At 42.1% G+C, this 13,368-nt stretch overlaps 1 protein-coding gene across 10 annotated transcripts in view; it reads right to left on the bottom strand.

The window, feature by feature from the left end:
- LOC122564836 (serine/threonine-protein kinase Nek6) overlaps window positions 1-13,368 on the bottom strand; it is a 266,799-nt gene that overhangs the window by 16,872 nt on the left and 236,559 nt on the right. For all 10 annotated transcript variants that reach the window (XM_043720147.1, XM_043720151.1, XM_043720150.1 and 7 more), the window contains one exon: window positions 3,912-4,025. In XM_043720147.1, the coding sequence (XP_043576082.1) occupies window positions 3,912-4,025 (114 nt within the window). The remainder of the gene's footprint in view (window positions 1-3,911; window positions 4,026-13,368) is intronic.

The following is a 13,368-nucleotide window of genomic DNA, read 5'->3' as shown; positions in this document are numbered from 1 at the left end:
CTCCTCATTCCTGAAGAAGGGCTTATGCCCGAAACGTCGATTCTCCTTCTCCTTTGACGCTGCCTGACCTGCTGCGCTTTTCCAGCAACACATTTTTAAGCTCTGATCCCCAGCATTTGCAGTCCTCACTTTCTCCCATGTCAGACTGTGGCTTGACTCATCTGTGAGACAGCTCTCCCATTTTCAGCACTAGCCCCTAGATGTTGGTAAGGAGGACTCTGCATGGTCAACAGAGCTGTTTGTGTTTTTGCCGTTCTCTTTCTCGGTTCCAAGATCGATGCCAGCTGGTCCATCAGTTTCATTTCTTTTTGTGACTTTCTAGCGATTGATACAACTGAGTGGCTTGCGAGGCCATTTCAGAGGGCCCCAGAGAGTCAACCACATTGCTCTGGCTCTGGTGTCACATGTAGGCCAGACCAGGAAACGATGACAGATTTCCTTCCCTCAAGGGCATTAGTGAACCAGATGGGTTTTTTTCCGATGATTGGTTTTGTGGTCATCAGTCGACCATGTAGAGTGGCGTGATTCAAACCCAGATCACTACCTGGGTTTCCTGGATTAACAGTCCAGTGATAATACCACTAGGCCATCGCCTGCCCAACTCCCACTGGGAAAAATACATTTTGGTGGGAAGAATGCCAATGGGAAGTGGGAGCTGATAAAGAATTCCTCTGTCCATTGTAACCCACAGGCTTTGTTCCATGTACATGCTGTAAATAATTCCTTGTTTATCAATAATTTCTCTTCCTGTTTGTAATGACCTGATGCTAGTAGAAGAAAGAATCTTGCTTCATGACCTTTCGACGTGTTCAAGTCTAATGTTACATCAGAGATTGTATTACCTGTTCTTTCTTAATTCCCAATAAGGTGAATCATAATTTCAAATATAAAAATAAAAATAATTAACTTCTGTCTCCACAGAATAGTGTGCCTGAAAAAGGGCTGCAGGCTGGTGCAGTAAATGTTGATTTGCCGTGTTGCTTCTGGAGATCGCCCTGCAGAAGGGGTACCAGTATAAACAACAGGTCTGGGATTCTCTAGACCGTATTACTATCACTTAGGAGTGTTGGATTTGGAACTGGATTTTTCTCATCTTCCAGGAGATTACACAGCTGCAGGGTCTGTGGGAGGGTATGCATTGTGATATGCAAGGCATCAAGGGTGGGTTGCGCTTCGGCGGGTCGGTGTGGACTTGTTGGGCCGAAGGGCCTGTTTCCACACTGTAAGTAATCTAATCTAATCTAATCTAAAAACTACGTCAGATAGACTGGTGGGCCCACCTTGGCCTGATTTTGTATTTGCTATCATCCAAGCTGAAGACTATTTGCATTTAATTATTAAACTATTTGTATTACATTGTTATGGAACCTGAGACAAATAGCCATGAGAATGGGGAATGATTGATGCTAAAAGCTCTCAGCCCTCAGTCCAAAGTACAAAACTGTATCGAACTGCATTACAATTTGACACAGATCTTTATCAAATTAAAAATCTAAATTTTGCCACAGGGAAACATGTGAGTTTTCAAAAATTCTTTTTGTTTTTATGTTGACAAAGACAGAAATGATCAAACATCATTTTGCCTGGTATCTCCCATGGTGCATCCATCTGTGTGAGAGTGTGTAGAAAGACAAGGTTCGATTCTGAATGGAATCGAGCAGGTCTCCCTTCACAGTTTGGTTCTTTGAGGTTTTTTTTGTAATCATTTTCTAACAAGCCCCAGACAAGTCAATCTTCAGTCATAATCCGGTAACTTCTGTGTGAGTGATCTCAAGTTGAACATGAAAAGAACCAGTTTCAATGTTAAACTGAAAAGCACTCAAACAGTTTTTTTTAAAGGATTACTAATATCTTGTCTGGAATGGACAAACATTCCCAGGCCTTTTTCAAAACTTGACGTAAGATGTTCCTTTGGTACTGTTTCTGAATTTCAATCCCTTCCCTGGGGAAGCTGTTATAATTTTCACAGAAAAGGAAATGGATGAACGGAACACTGGGAAGACACGGTCACGTAGAGAAACCACCGGGTCAGGTGGGTCACTGGCCTATTTCACTCCTGGAACTGTGCACTTTGACATTTTGGGCACCAGGGAGGCAGATGTGTGAATCTCCTTTTGTTAATGATGGGACAAGAAAAGAGGGAAGAGGTGGTGCAGGTGGGCAAGGGTAGGTTATTGATGGCAGTGAAACCTCCGGGCAAGCTTTGATGGTGACTGGAGTCTATTTATTCCCAATTTGCATCTTCAACATGAGCTCCGAAACCTGCTGGGTCTGAGGGGCTTAGCTGGGAGCAGTCTGGATTGGATGTGGGGGTCCTACTGAGACCCTGGGGCTAGACTAGCGCAGCTGGAGCACTTCTGCATTCTGCATCCATCTCCAATACTTTGAGTGCTCTCCCTTGTCTTCAGGAATGGCCCATGTGTTTTGGGAATAGGAGTGAGAAGCTGTGACAGCCATAACTGTGAATGACGAAGGAGCCACAGCAGCCCACAGCAAAGTGAGGGTGCAGCTGCAGGAAGCTCTTGCTGTGGCTGTAGACCAGTTAAACACTGGGGGAATGGGATTGCATCCTGTCACTGAGTCTGGCTAACTGCTTAATCAGTGCCCCAATGCAAACATGGGTGTGATCAAGAACCGTGTGTACCAGCAGAAATGCAAGGAACGTAGCAACGGAAGCAAATCCCTACTGTCCCTTTATGTTTGCTAGATTGCATCTCTCTCCAATCAATGTATTGTCTACCTCTTGCCATACCTACATCAGAGAGCTGTGAGACACCTGTTGTTTATGAACAAGAATTGCTGCTGATCCCTAAAAGGAGCCAAAAGATGAACAGCTTCAAGGTCACAATGATTTTAATGATGACTGGCAAGGCAGTGCCATGTGTCCTGAGATCTTCTACTTTGGGGACACAGATCCCTGTGAACATCTGCCTGCAGAGTTGGAAGTTCATGTGACATTGCTTCTCTGACTCGTCCAGATAGCTTCATCTGTACAGTACAGCCTGTGTCAAAGTCATGGTGTCCACTGGCTCCAGGCCCCCAACCCTCTCCTCTGCCCTTTTGACACCTGGACCTCAGCTCTTCCTGTCAGGGATGTAGCTCCTCATCGTCACTGGACCCAAAATCTGACAATTGTGCTCCTGTTGTCAGATGCTACCTTCATTGCCTCAATGGCCTCCCAACTGTATTAGAAGACCATTCCCCCTGCCCTCACAATGCTCCTCTATTGTCAGTATTGTGAACACTCTGCACACAATCTGCACTGACCCAAAGTGGATGAGCCATCCCTGAGCCCTTCCCCTTTTAACGAGCCTGTCAAATTCATTGGTGTAGTCACGAGTGATTCCCTGCTATGTATCTGCTCCACGTACTTGGTCTGTCCCATACACTGGGAAACTTAGAGTCGGCCTGATCCAAATTCTTGGCACGTACTTCATTGAGCTCTTAACAAGTCCTTAATCACAGTTATCAATGGACTGAGTGGTTTAGCTGAGCTTGCTCTCACATGCCCCCTCCCCTGTGAAACATTATGGCTGACAATGCATATTGCAATGGAAGAATGGCAACCGTCTGATGTCTATGTTTCTTTCTTGCCCACCTTCATTTCCAGGGGCTCTTGTGGTGCAGTAATAGTGTCTCACTTCTGAGCCAGGAGGTCTGGGTTCAAGTCCCACCTAGTCCAGAGGTGTGTAATGACAACTCTGTGCAGATTGATTAGAAACTATCTAACTTTGTTCCACAGCCCTCGCTGGCCCTAAAATGCAGCCCTGAAGTCTGACATTCTCTTCTCTCTATCATAGTTGTTGCACTTGCAGTTATTACATAGTTAATGCATTTAAATACATATCCCAAGCAGTGATTGTCTCTATTGTCAAACATTTCCTTGATCATCAGCTCAGTTAAGCACTCACCTTTTCAGAATAGTGCTCTGCTTGAAGAGGTGGGTAGTCACATTGTTCTATCTTTTTACAGAGGGAGAAGAGATTCATTTTATCTCCATAGAATGGACTCTGGAGTGCAGCCATCTGAGATGAGAAGGAAGCAAAACGATAAATCGTTTCAGATGAATACTTTGAGGCAGATCTTACTGCAATTTTCCTATCTGAGAGAACACTTACAGATTTAGTTTTCCTGTAGATCTCCAAGTCACAAACATTATCATTGAAAATGTTTATACCCGTTAGATGACATATAGTAGCATTGAATTTCCTGTGTACAACACAAAATGGACCAGAATTTCATTTTGTGTGACCAACTAATAATCTCTGCCTCAAAAACTCAATTCATTAAAACAATGCTGTTGCTATATTGAAAATACAGAGGGTAAATTTCTTGAAATGAATCATGTTCTAATCACAGAATCCCTGCAGTGTGGAAGCAGGCTATTCGGTCCACTGGGTCTACCCTGACCGTCTGAAGAGCATCCTACCCAGACTGAGCCCCCTCCCCTATCCCTGTAACCCTGCAATTCTATAGAACCATAGAATCCCTACAGTGTGGAAACAGGCCATTTGGCCCAACAAGTCCACACCGACACTGCGAAGAGCAACTCACCCAGACTCACTCCCCTAGCTTATTAGTCTACATTTCCAATGACTAATGCGACTAACCTGCATACCCCCGAACACTATGGGGCAATTTACCGTGGCCAATTCACTTAACCTGCCCATCTTTGGATTGTGTGAGGAAACCGGTGCACCCGGAGGAAACCCATGCAGCCACAGTTAGAATGTGTGAACTCGACACAGTCACCCGAAGGTAGAATCAAACCCTGATGCTGGGAGGCAGCAGTGCTAACCACTGGGCCACCCATCTAACCTGATGCAAAATGCCATCCAGAATTTTAAAAGCAGCATGAAAATATTACCTGATATTTCATTATAACTTTAATGATGTAAATAACAAATCTCTTCACTGAGAGTCAGACTGTGCTTTCTGTCTTTTTCAATGTCTTTTGATTGGATGAGTGTGGCAGAGGCAGGGAATGGGCAAGCCTATTGCTTAATGTTACTGGAGCTGGGTTCAAATCCCACCACAGCAGGTGATGGAATTTGAAGCTGATGATAAGTCTGGAGTAGAAGATTAACCTCAGTAATAGTTAAAACTTTATTGAAAGTTTCAACTTTGATCTCCAGCATCTGCAGACCTCACTTTCTCCTCAGTAATAGTTACCTTGTTAGTACCAATTGCTGTAAAAACCCATTTGGTTCAAAAATGTCCTTGACGGAAGGGAACCTGCCGTCCATATCTGGTCTAACCAACATGTAACTCCAGATGCACGTAATATAGTTGACTCTGAACTGCCTTCTGAAATGGCCCAGCAAACCACTCGATTCAAGGGCAGTTGGGGATGGGAAACAAATCTTGGTCATGTCATGCTACCCACTCCTCATGTAAGGAAGCGGTTTTAAAATAGAAAGGCATTTATGCTCCTACATTCTGAAACATGTTGTGCCTAAAGTACATAAAGGATGTTTAGATGGTCGTGTGTTTTTTTTAAAAGAATTGTTCTTAAGAAAAGGAACATATATTGCAGGTTCCTCCTTTTCCTTGGGATTGAACCTTTTATGTTGATTTCCTCAAGGCTGTAGTAATTTTGACGCCTTGCAACTGAAATTGGCAGGAAATGTAAGCATAGATTGACAGCCCCAAATGTGAATATGAACAGGATGGTTTTCAGAATGTTCTATCCTATTGTTGCTACGCGCAGAATAGCAAACGCCACAATTTCAAACTTAGTCCAGTTTTAGGAGCAGGACATTTGTTTCAACCTGACATCATGTCATCTCTGTTCATTTTTGGATCAGAGGTACTAGGCATGCTAAACATCACTTCTAAATCCTTACTCAGAACTGTTGCTCTGATTTGGAAGTAGAAAAAAAACAAATCAATCTGGTTTATTGGCCCTGTTTCCCTAAATGTTCAGAATTAAGTATCGAACTGTACATAGTTGTGAATTTTCACTGCAGTTGAAAAACATAGTGGTGATTTACAACCCACTGGATAATAGGAATGACTTTAATGCTTAAAAAATCAGGGGATTACTTCAAGAGTTGAGGTCACTTATATAACTCGATAGATAATAGCTTACCTTCCAGCTTGAGAACACTGAACAACAGGACTTGCTGATGTAATTTCACATGCATAATACATTTCATACACATGCACTTTAATTGGGTATTTTTCATTATTTAGGCAAGATATGTCCTTATGACCAAAAAGGGCAAGCATACAGAAAGAATTAAATGCCATAAGGAGTTTCTCTTATGGTATTAATTAGTAATGATGAAACTGTCTGAAGCAGCACCATACCATGAAATTCAGAATCTGAGAAACAAACTCTGTCTGCACTTAATTTGTTTATCTGAGTTGGGGTTAATGTTACACGCACTGTCTCAGTACCAGCGAGGATAATAATTAGCTAGGACCCTCATTTAACATCCCATACACTGACAGTAGCCAAAATTAAGACACAAAATGACTTGGGCTAGAGCAGGGTGAGTCTTCATGTTGATGCATGGTCCAAGAGCTCCACACAAGTAGTTGGTGAAGTACAAGAAGGTGGCCTGCTACCCATTGAACTACAAGGCATGAGAAATCAATGACTGACTGCCAGAGAGTTGATGAGAAAATAGAAAGGTCAAACTGTGGGACTTCCTGCTTTGGCATTCAGATGCCCTGCTATCACTCATAAAACTTTGGTTGGATACAGTCATTTCAAATGGAAATCCTTGAGAAATTTTATAGGTTCTTGCAGAAAGTTGCGAGGAAACGTTTTTATTGCTGCAATTTATGAGTTTTTTTGATCTTCAAGGAGTTGAACATGTTCAGAATGATTAATTATAGGTTCCAATCATGAAGGGCTAATTACGGAGTCTGTCTAAAGGGCGTCGCTAATACAGTTCAGTTTGCACACAGACTGTTCACAAATGAGATATCCTCAGGGCCAGGGTAGTAAATATTGACATCAACTTGACAGTTTTGATGCTTCTGCCCAGGAGGTTTAATCTCACCTGCAGTGTCCACTGCTTTAAGAAAATCAGCTGTAACAATGCAGAACTATTCCCCATCTCACTTTCTCTCACCAAGCCCCAAGCAAAATGTCTATCAGCCATGTCACCAATTCATCCCTTGAAGAAATATTCTCCATACTTTATCGAATTAGGCTGGAATTCTGGCAGCAGGGGCATTGCTATCATGTGCAGTAATATCATGTACATGGACATTTGGCCACTGACTGACTTGAAGCCAGCTGCCACCACAAACTGCAGGCCAGCTAGACCTGCCTGAAACATCATCATGTTAATTCGTTAGCTAAAACTGCAAGTGGGCTGACAGTGGCCATGGGGATTGACATGTTAGCAGAAGCTGATCACCATAATAAAAGATGAACAGTCACCTACAACAAATTTTGTTCAATTACTTAATAGTTCATTCTACAGTGATTACATTATGCCACTGAGGTCAATTTCATTTATTCATTGAAGAGATGTGGGTATTGATGGTTGAGCCAATATTTATTGCCCATCCTTAATTGTCCTTGAGAAGATGGGTGGTGAGCTGCTTTCTTGGAACCACTGCAGTCCACTTTATATAGGAACATCTGCCGTGATGTTAGGGAGGGTGTTCCAGGTTTTTGCAATAAATTTCCAAGTCAGGGTCGTGGATTTCAAAGAGGGGAACTTGCGGGTAATGGCATTCCCATGTACCCGCTGCGTTTGTCCTTTGAGATGGCAGGGGTTGTGGCTTTGAAAGGTCCTGCTGAAGGAACATTGGTGTATTTTTGCTGCACACATTGCTGCTACTGAGTATGAGTGGTGGAGGGAGTGGATGCTTGTGCATGTGGCACCAAACAAGCTGGCTGTTATATCCCAGATACTGTCAAGCTTCTTGAGTGTTGTTAGAGCTGTGCTCATCGAGGTAATGGTGGAAAGTCTGAGAGTTTCTTTTATGACATATTTATATACCAGATCAACCAGAATCTTTAAATAACCACTGGACAAAGGTATCATAACAGAGAATGAACCAAGGGTCTCATAAAGTAAAATTTAGAAATCCTTCAGTGATATTCGTGAAATTTTACTCGGAAACCTACTTCGATGTGGACAGGCAGTTATATCTGGAATTTACAGTTGCTAGTGTGAGAAGAAATAACGAGAGGCAGTTACAGTGCTGAGGATGGGAGGGGAAATTAAGGATTTTGAGATTTGGAGATGGTCCAGTTTCTACTTATTTCTACTTATTACCTAGCTACATATAGGTTGCTCTTGCCCCTCCCCAAATCTCTTGTGCATAATGTTGTGCTGGACCTTTTAAGGTGGCATCTTGTGCTTCCAATACAGGTCTGCCCCTCTTGTGTTGCGATTTGAGGGTGCAGATATGAGTGTAACCAAAGCTTTTAATGTCTACTGTTTTGGGTCTGTTTACCAGCCTTCTAGCTCGTATATCCAGTCACAAAACATCAAATCTACCTTCTATGTAACTCCTATGTTGAATTTTCATCTTTGCTACATAGCACCCTTTGAGTGCAGTCTCCCAAAACTCCCACGAGACATTTATACCACTCGATTGACAAAATCCTAAAGTTTCATTCTCTAAAGATTCATTAGATCATCCTCCATACAGATCTCAAAAATGCAAAACCTTTCACGCCTCTCCCAAGTTGAATCTCAGGGGTGGGCCTTCCAAATGTCTCATTACAAGAGGCCCTCCTATTTGTCCTCTAGCCTTCGAAGCGTGGCAGCATCCTGAAGTGGATTGCTCCCTGGCCACTGAGGTGGCCCAAACCCAAAACAAACATTCGGTCTTAATTATCTTTACTTTCAGCAGCTATTTCCTGGTCTCGGGATGTCGGGAAGTGTTTCAGTACAGCCAATAAGTTGCTGTTCATTTGTCGTCATTGTCGAAAGGCAGAAAACATAGCAGCCAATTGGTGCATAGCATGATCCCATTCAGCAATCAAAGAAATAAGGTGTTGGTTGAAGGATAAATTACATCAGCTTGGCCAAGATCACAGGACATGTTCCTGTCCAGTTGAGATGGTAGCAGGAGCTGTCATCTGTTATAAGATGCTGCCAGGGCTTGGGTTAAAACCTCGTTCGAAATGACAGCACTTCTGACAGTGCAGCTCTGCTGTAGTCTTGGAGTTTCCGGAATAGGCTTGAGGTTGTTAGAATGGGAATGCAATCACTTCACTAAGGATGAAGCTTTATTACAAGCAATTAGCATTCACCCAGTTTTGTGACTTGAGAGAGAGCAGTGTCAGGAGGCTCCCAGAAAAAGGTAACAAATTGAAGGAGGAAAACATAGAAATATGATCATGCGTTTCCTCTGGGTGCTCCAGGTGGATTGGCTATGCTAAATTGTCCATAGTGTCCAGGGATGTGCAGGCTAGGTAGATTACAGGGATAGGGTTAGGAGGGTTGGGTCTGGATGGGATGCTCTTCAGAGGGTCGATGAGCTGAATGGCCTGCTTCCACACTGGGGATGCTATGATTCTACAATAAATGTAATGAAATCCAAAGTATGAAAGCTGCTGTAGTGTTAATCCCAGAATAACTAAAATGTATGAAGCAATGTTTATTGATCCAGTTGGTTGGAATGTTCAAGCCTGTTCCATCATCATTCACAAATTCTTGTTGCAAATTACAGTCATGGAATTGATTCTTTCCAAATGGTACAAATAATCCAGGTGTTGTTTTGATACATCCATTGGAAGTACAGCAGCTGCCATTGTGACTAGTTCTGACTTTAGACCTTCTTGACTGATTCTAAAAATAATTCCAAAAGCCCTGCTGCATTTACATACTGAGGAGCCAACAGTACTAATGGGGGTCTATCTTCAGGAGCCAAGATTCAGTTGTATGTAGGCTCAGTAAGCAAGAGGTATGTCATCGCAGCAGGCAGCCCACACAGTGCCCCAGCTGCTTATTAATCCATAATGTGATTCAAGTGCTTCTTGTCACTCTCACTCACTGTCACATACAGAGCCCTATAATGGAATAATACCTCACTCTAATGAATCACCACTGGATAATTGTTGATATTATCTACTCTGTTTAGAGTGTTCATGCAAACTGCTTGCTCAGACCTGTGACACCTCTCATCTTATGATTTTTTTTTGCATGGCAGCTGAAGTTGATGTAACTTACTGTTTTTAATAAGGTATTATTTGATAATTGCTTTGACCTTTCACCCTGGGATGTGTCTTTTGCTCATTAGCATGCACTGCAAGTGCCAGCCAAAGGGTGCTGCTGTCTTGCTGCTGACAGTCGCTGCCACCTCATGTCAGTGCTCAAAGACGGCCACAGTCTCTGCTATCGCTTTGCAAATGATAAGTAGCACTGACAGAAAATTAGCTGTATGGTAATGAGCATGTTCTTTAACCCTTCAAGCATGCTGCGTGTAAAGAGCTCGCCTGCCCTTAGGCACTTCATGCACACAGCTGGCTGACTCAAAAGCTTAAAATTAGCACAAGTTCGGTTTAAAGTGAGAGCGTATGATTTTCCATTGTCACCGACTGAAACTTAACCCTTTCAACGCTTAAGAGCTAGAAGTATTAACAGTTAAGACTGAAGAATCATGGGAGAACTATTTTGTAGATCAGTATGATATGACAAAGGCTTTTAGGTAATGACAAAATGTTGACAAAATTATTGAGAATCATTTTCTCAGATGTAATTCACATCCCTTGAAAGCTGCAAACAGAGTTCAGTATTTCAACTGCAAACTATTTTGTCATAATATGTAACGTGTTTGAAAACTGCTGGAGACCTTTCTGTTGTAGTAATGGGCTCATTATTGGTCTCAGTTCAAAATCGGTGGTCAAAGTTGACTTTTGCTGATATTGTTAGACAGTTTGGAAGCTGGTTAGTTTCAAATTTGGAAAGGTTGAAATCCAAAATTGGGATAACAGAGCATGGATAAGTCTCAATTCGATTATCAAAGTGGTCATATGACAACCCCAGTCATCTGACTGCAGTCCTCCAAAAGCCAGAACAGGTATTTCAGTAAACAATATCAAGCTTGGATCAATCTCAACGCTAGGCTATTTCCACAGAGGGTTGGAAATTAGCTCAACATAAGGGTTAATGTGTATACCACTAACCCTGGATCGGCACAGATCCAACACCACTCTGAGTGCTGGACCATACCTGGCTCTTATTCTGTTCTGTGACTACATTATATAAGTACTTAATTGGCCATGGAAGAAGCTAAATCAATCAAGGTTTTCATTTTTTTTTTACATCCCTTAGAACATTTAAAAATGTCTTAATATTGGAGGTATTTCTGCCAGTAGAGTAATATTTCTATTTAAAGGAAAAATATCTGGCAATGAATTTCTGAAAAGGAAAAATTACAACAGCAATGCGTTGTTATCTCTACAATGACATTAGGTACAGATGCCATAATGATGGGACCAAGGTGTCTGGTTTTCTGGGACAGTCCTGCCATTACCCAGCATTTTTTAAAAATTCACTTGTGGGATGTCGGCGTCACTGGTCACTTATTGCCCGTGCCTAGCTACGGGTGAAGGTGGTGGTAAGCTGCCTTTCTTGAACCATACCAGTCGACGTGCTGTGGGTGGATCCACAATGCCCTTAGGGAAAGGCAACCTACGATTTTAACCCAGCAACAGTGAAAAGCCCCTTCAGTCGGGGACAGATTTGACTGCCCCTTACAAGGCCAGTCATGCAGGTAGGGAAGGTCTGAGGGCAGGGCCAAGATTGAAACTTCTTATCTTAACACTGAGAGCTTCTCAGTGTTACCCAGTGAGACTGTGGGTGGTAAGACCAGTGGGATGAGGCACACAGGCCATTAGTTTTTAGAAGTATTTTTAATATAGAAATAGACTGATAATGATATTTTCTGAGGAAGGTATACGAAGCAGCATGAGTGTGTATATTTCTGCAGGTGCCCAGCAACCTCATGCAGATAAGGTGCCCTGCATTCACTCACCATATGCTGGCTGGGTCAGTACTGCGGGGCGCTGATGGGCACTATTGCCTGGATCATGACCCCTATAAACCCGAGGCTAAAATGTTTAAGCATGATTTGTGTCTTTTAGTTTGTAAACAAGTAGGAGAAAAAAAACCAAAAAAGTGTTTTCCAGGAAGACAAGATTCTTTCTAGAATAAAGTAGGTGAAGGCTTGAATGTGTGTGAAACTGACCTGAAATAGAAAACTATGCTAGAATCAAAATATTACAATTTGAAATGGAACTCCGATGCATTCTCTGTTTAAACATTACCTGACAGCATTTGAACATCACTTTACCAAAATTATTCACTTGTGATTTATTGTTCACAAGTTAAACATTTAAATATGAAAGATCTGATTGTGACAGGTTTTATAATTTCTGACTATACTGGGGCAAAGGGGAGAAATGAATACATGCTCCTTTGTGCCTCATATTGCCTGGACAAAATAACATGGTAAAGAGTGACAATGTGCAGGAGATACATCTGTGAGGTATGTAATTGTATTTCACTGAGGACATCTTCATGGTTACTGCTGTGACATGACACAGAATACATTCAGGAAATAAATTCATTTATCACAGTAATATCTGTAAGTAATACGTGAGTCACAAAGCTGGTCTATGAGAATTTCAATGCCTGTGACAAGAAATGGCTTACATTAACACTGATTATTGGTCCATGTGCATGCTATGCACAGTGCCAATCTTTGTAAAGGGTTACATTTCTTTCTAAGGGGGCATGTTTTTTCAGGCTAAGATTGATTCCTTTTATCCTCCCACTGAAAAGCTGCCGCTGCTGGTTGGTTTATAGTGAGAACACTGGATTTTGGGAATAGAGTCATACAGTATAGAAAAAGGCCATTCGGCCTATTATGTCTGTGCTGATCAACAAACATAAGCCTGTTTATGATCCCTACTCTGCCCTGGCATTTTAAGTATTCATCCAGCCATTTATTAAATGTTGTGAGAGTACTTGTCTCCATCACTCTCTCAGGCAGCATGTTCCATATTTCTACCACCCACTAGGTGAAAAAATGTTTCCACAGATCTCCTCTATCCTACTTACTCCTCACCTTAAACTAATGCCTTCTGGTCTTAAACATGGTTGCCATGGGGAAGAGATTCTTAGATTCTCTGTGTCCTTACCTATAGATGTTGCTAATAATGATCAATGTTATCAAGAGAAAGTGGTCACCATCACATCGGCAGATGTACAGTACAAATAGGGTAAACATTTGAACAGATATCAACTCCAAACTGTTCCTGATGCTGTGTGGTATTTTTGAGCTCTTCTCATAACTCTACTTTTTAAAGATGTAATCACAAAGCCAGCATTCATTGCCCATTCCTCACAGCCCAGAGGGCAGTTAAGAGTCAATCACATTGCT

The sequence above is a fragment of the Chiloscyllium plagiosum genome, chromosome 30, assembly GCF_004010195.1.
Source record: "Chiloscyllium plagiosum isolate BGI_BamShark_2017 chromosome 30, ASM401019v2, whole genome shotgun sequence".
Taxonomy (NCBI): Eukaryota; Metazoa; Chordata; class Chondrichthyes; order Orectolobiformes; family Hemiscylliidae; genus Chiloscyllium; species Chiloscyllium plagiosum.
The sequence above is the reverse complement of the archived record's forward strand: the minus strand, read 5'-3'. Positions and strand labels throughout refer to the sequence as shown.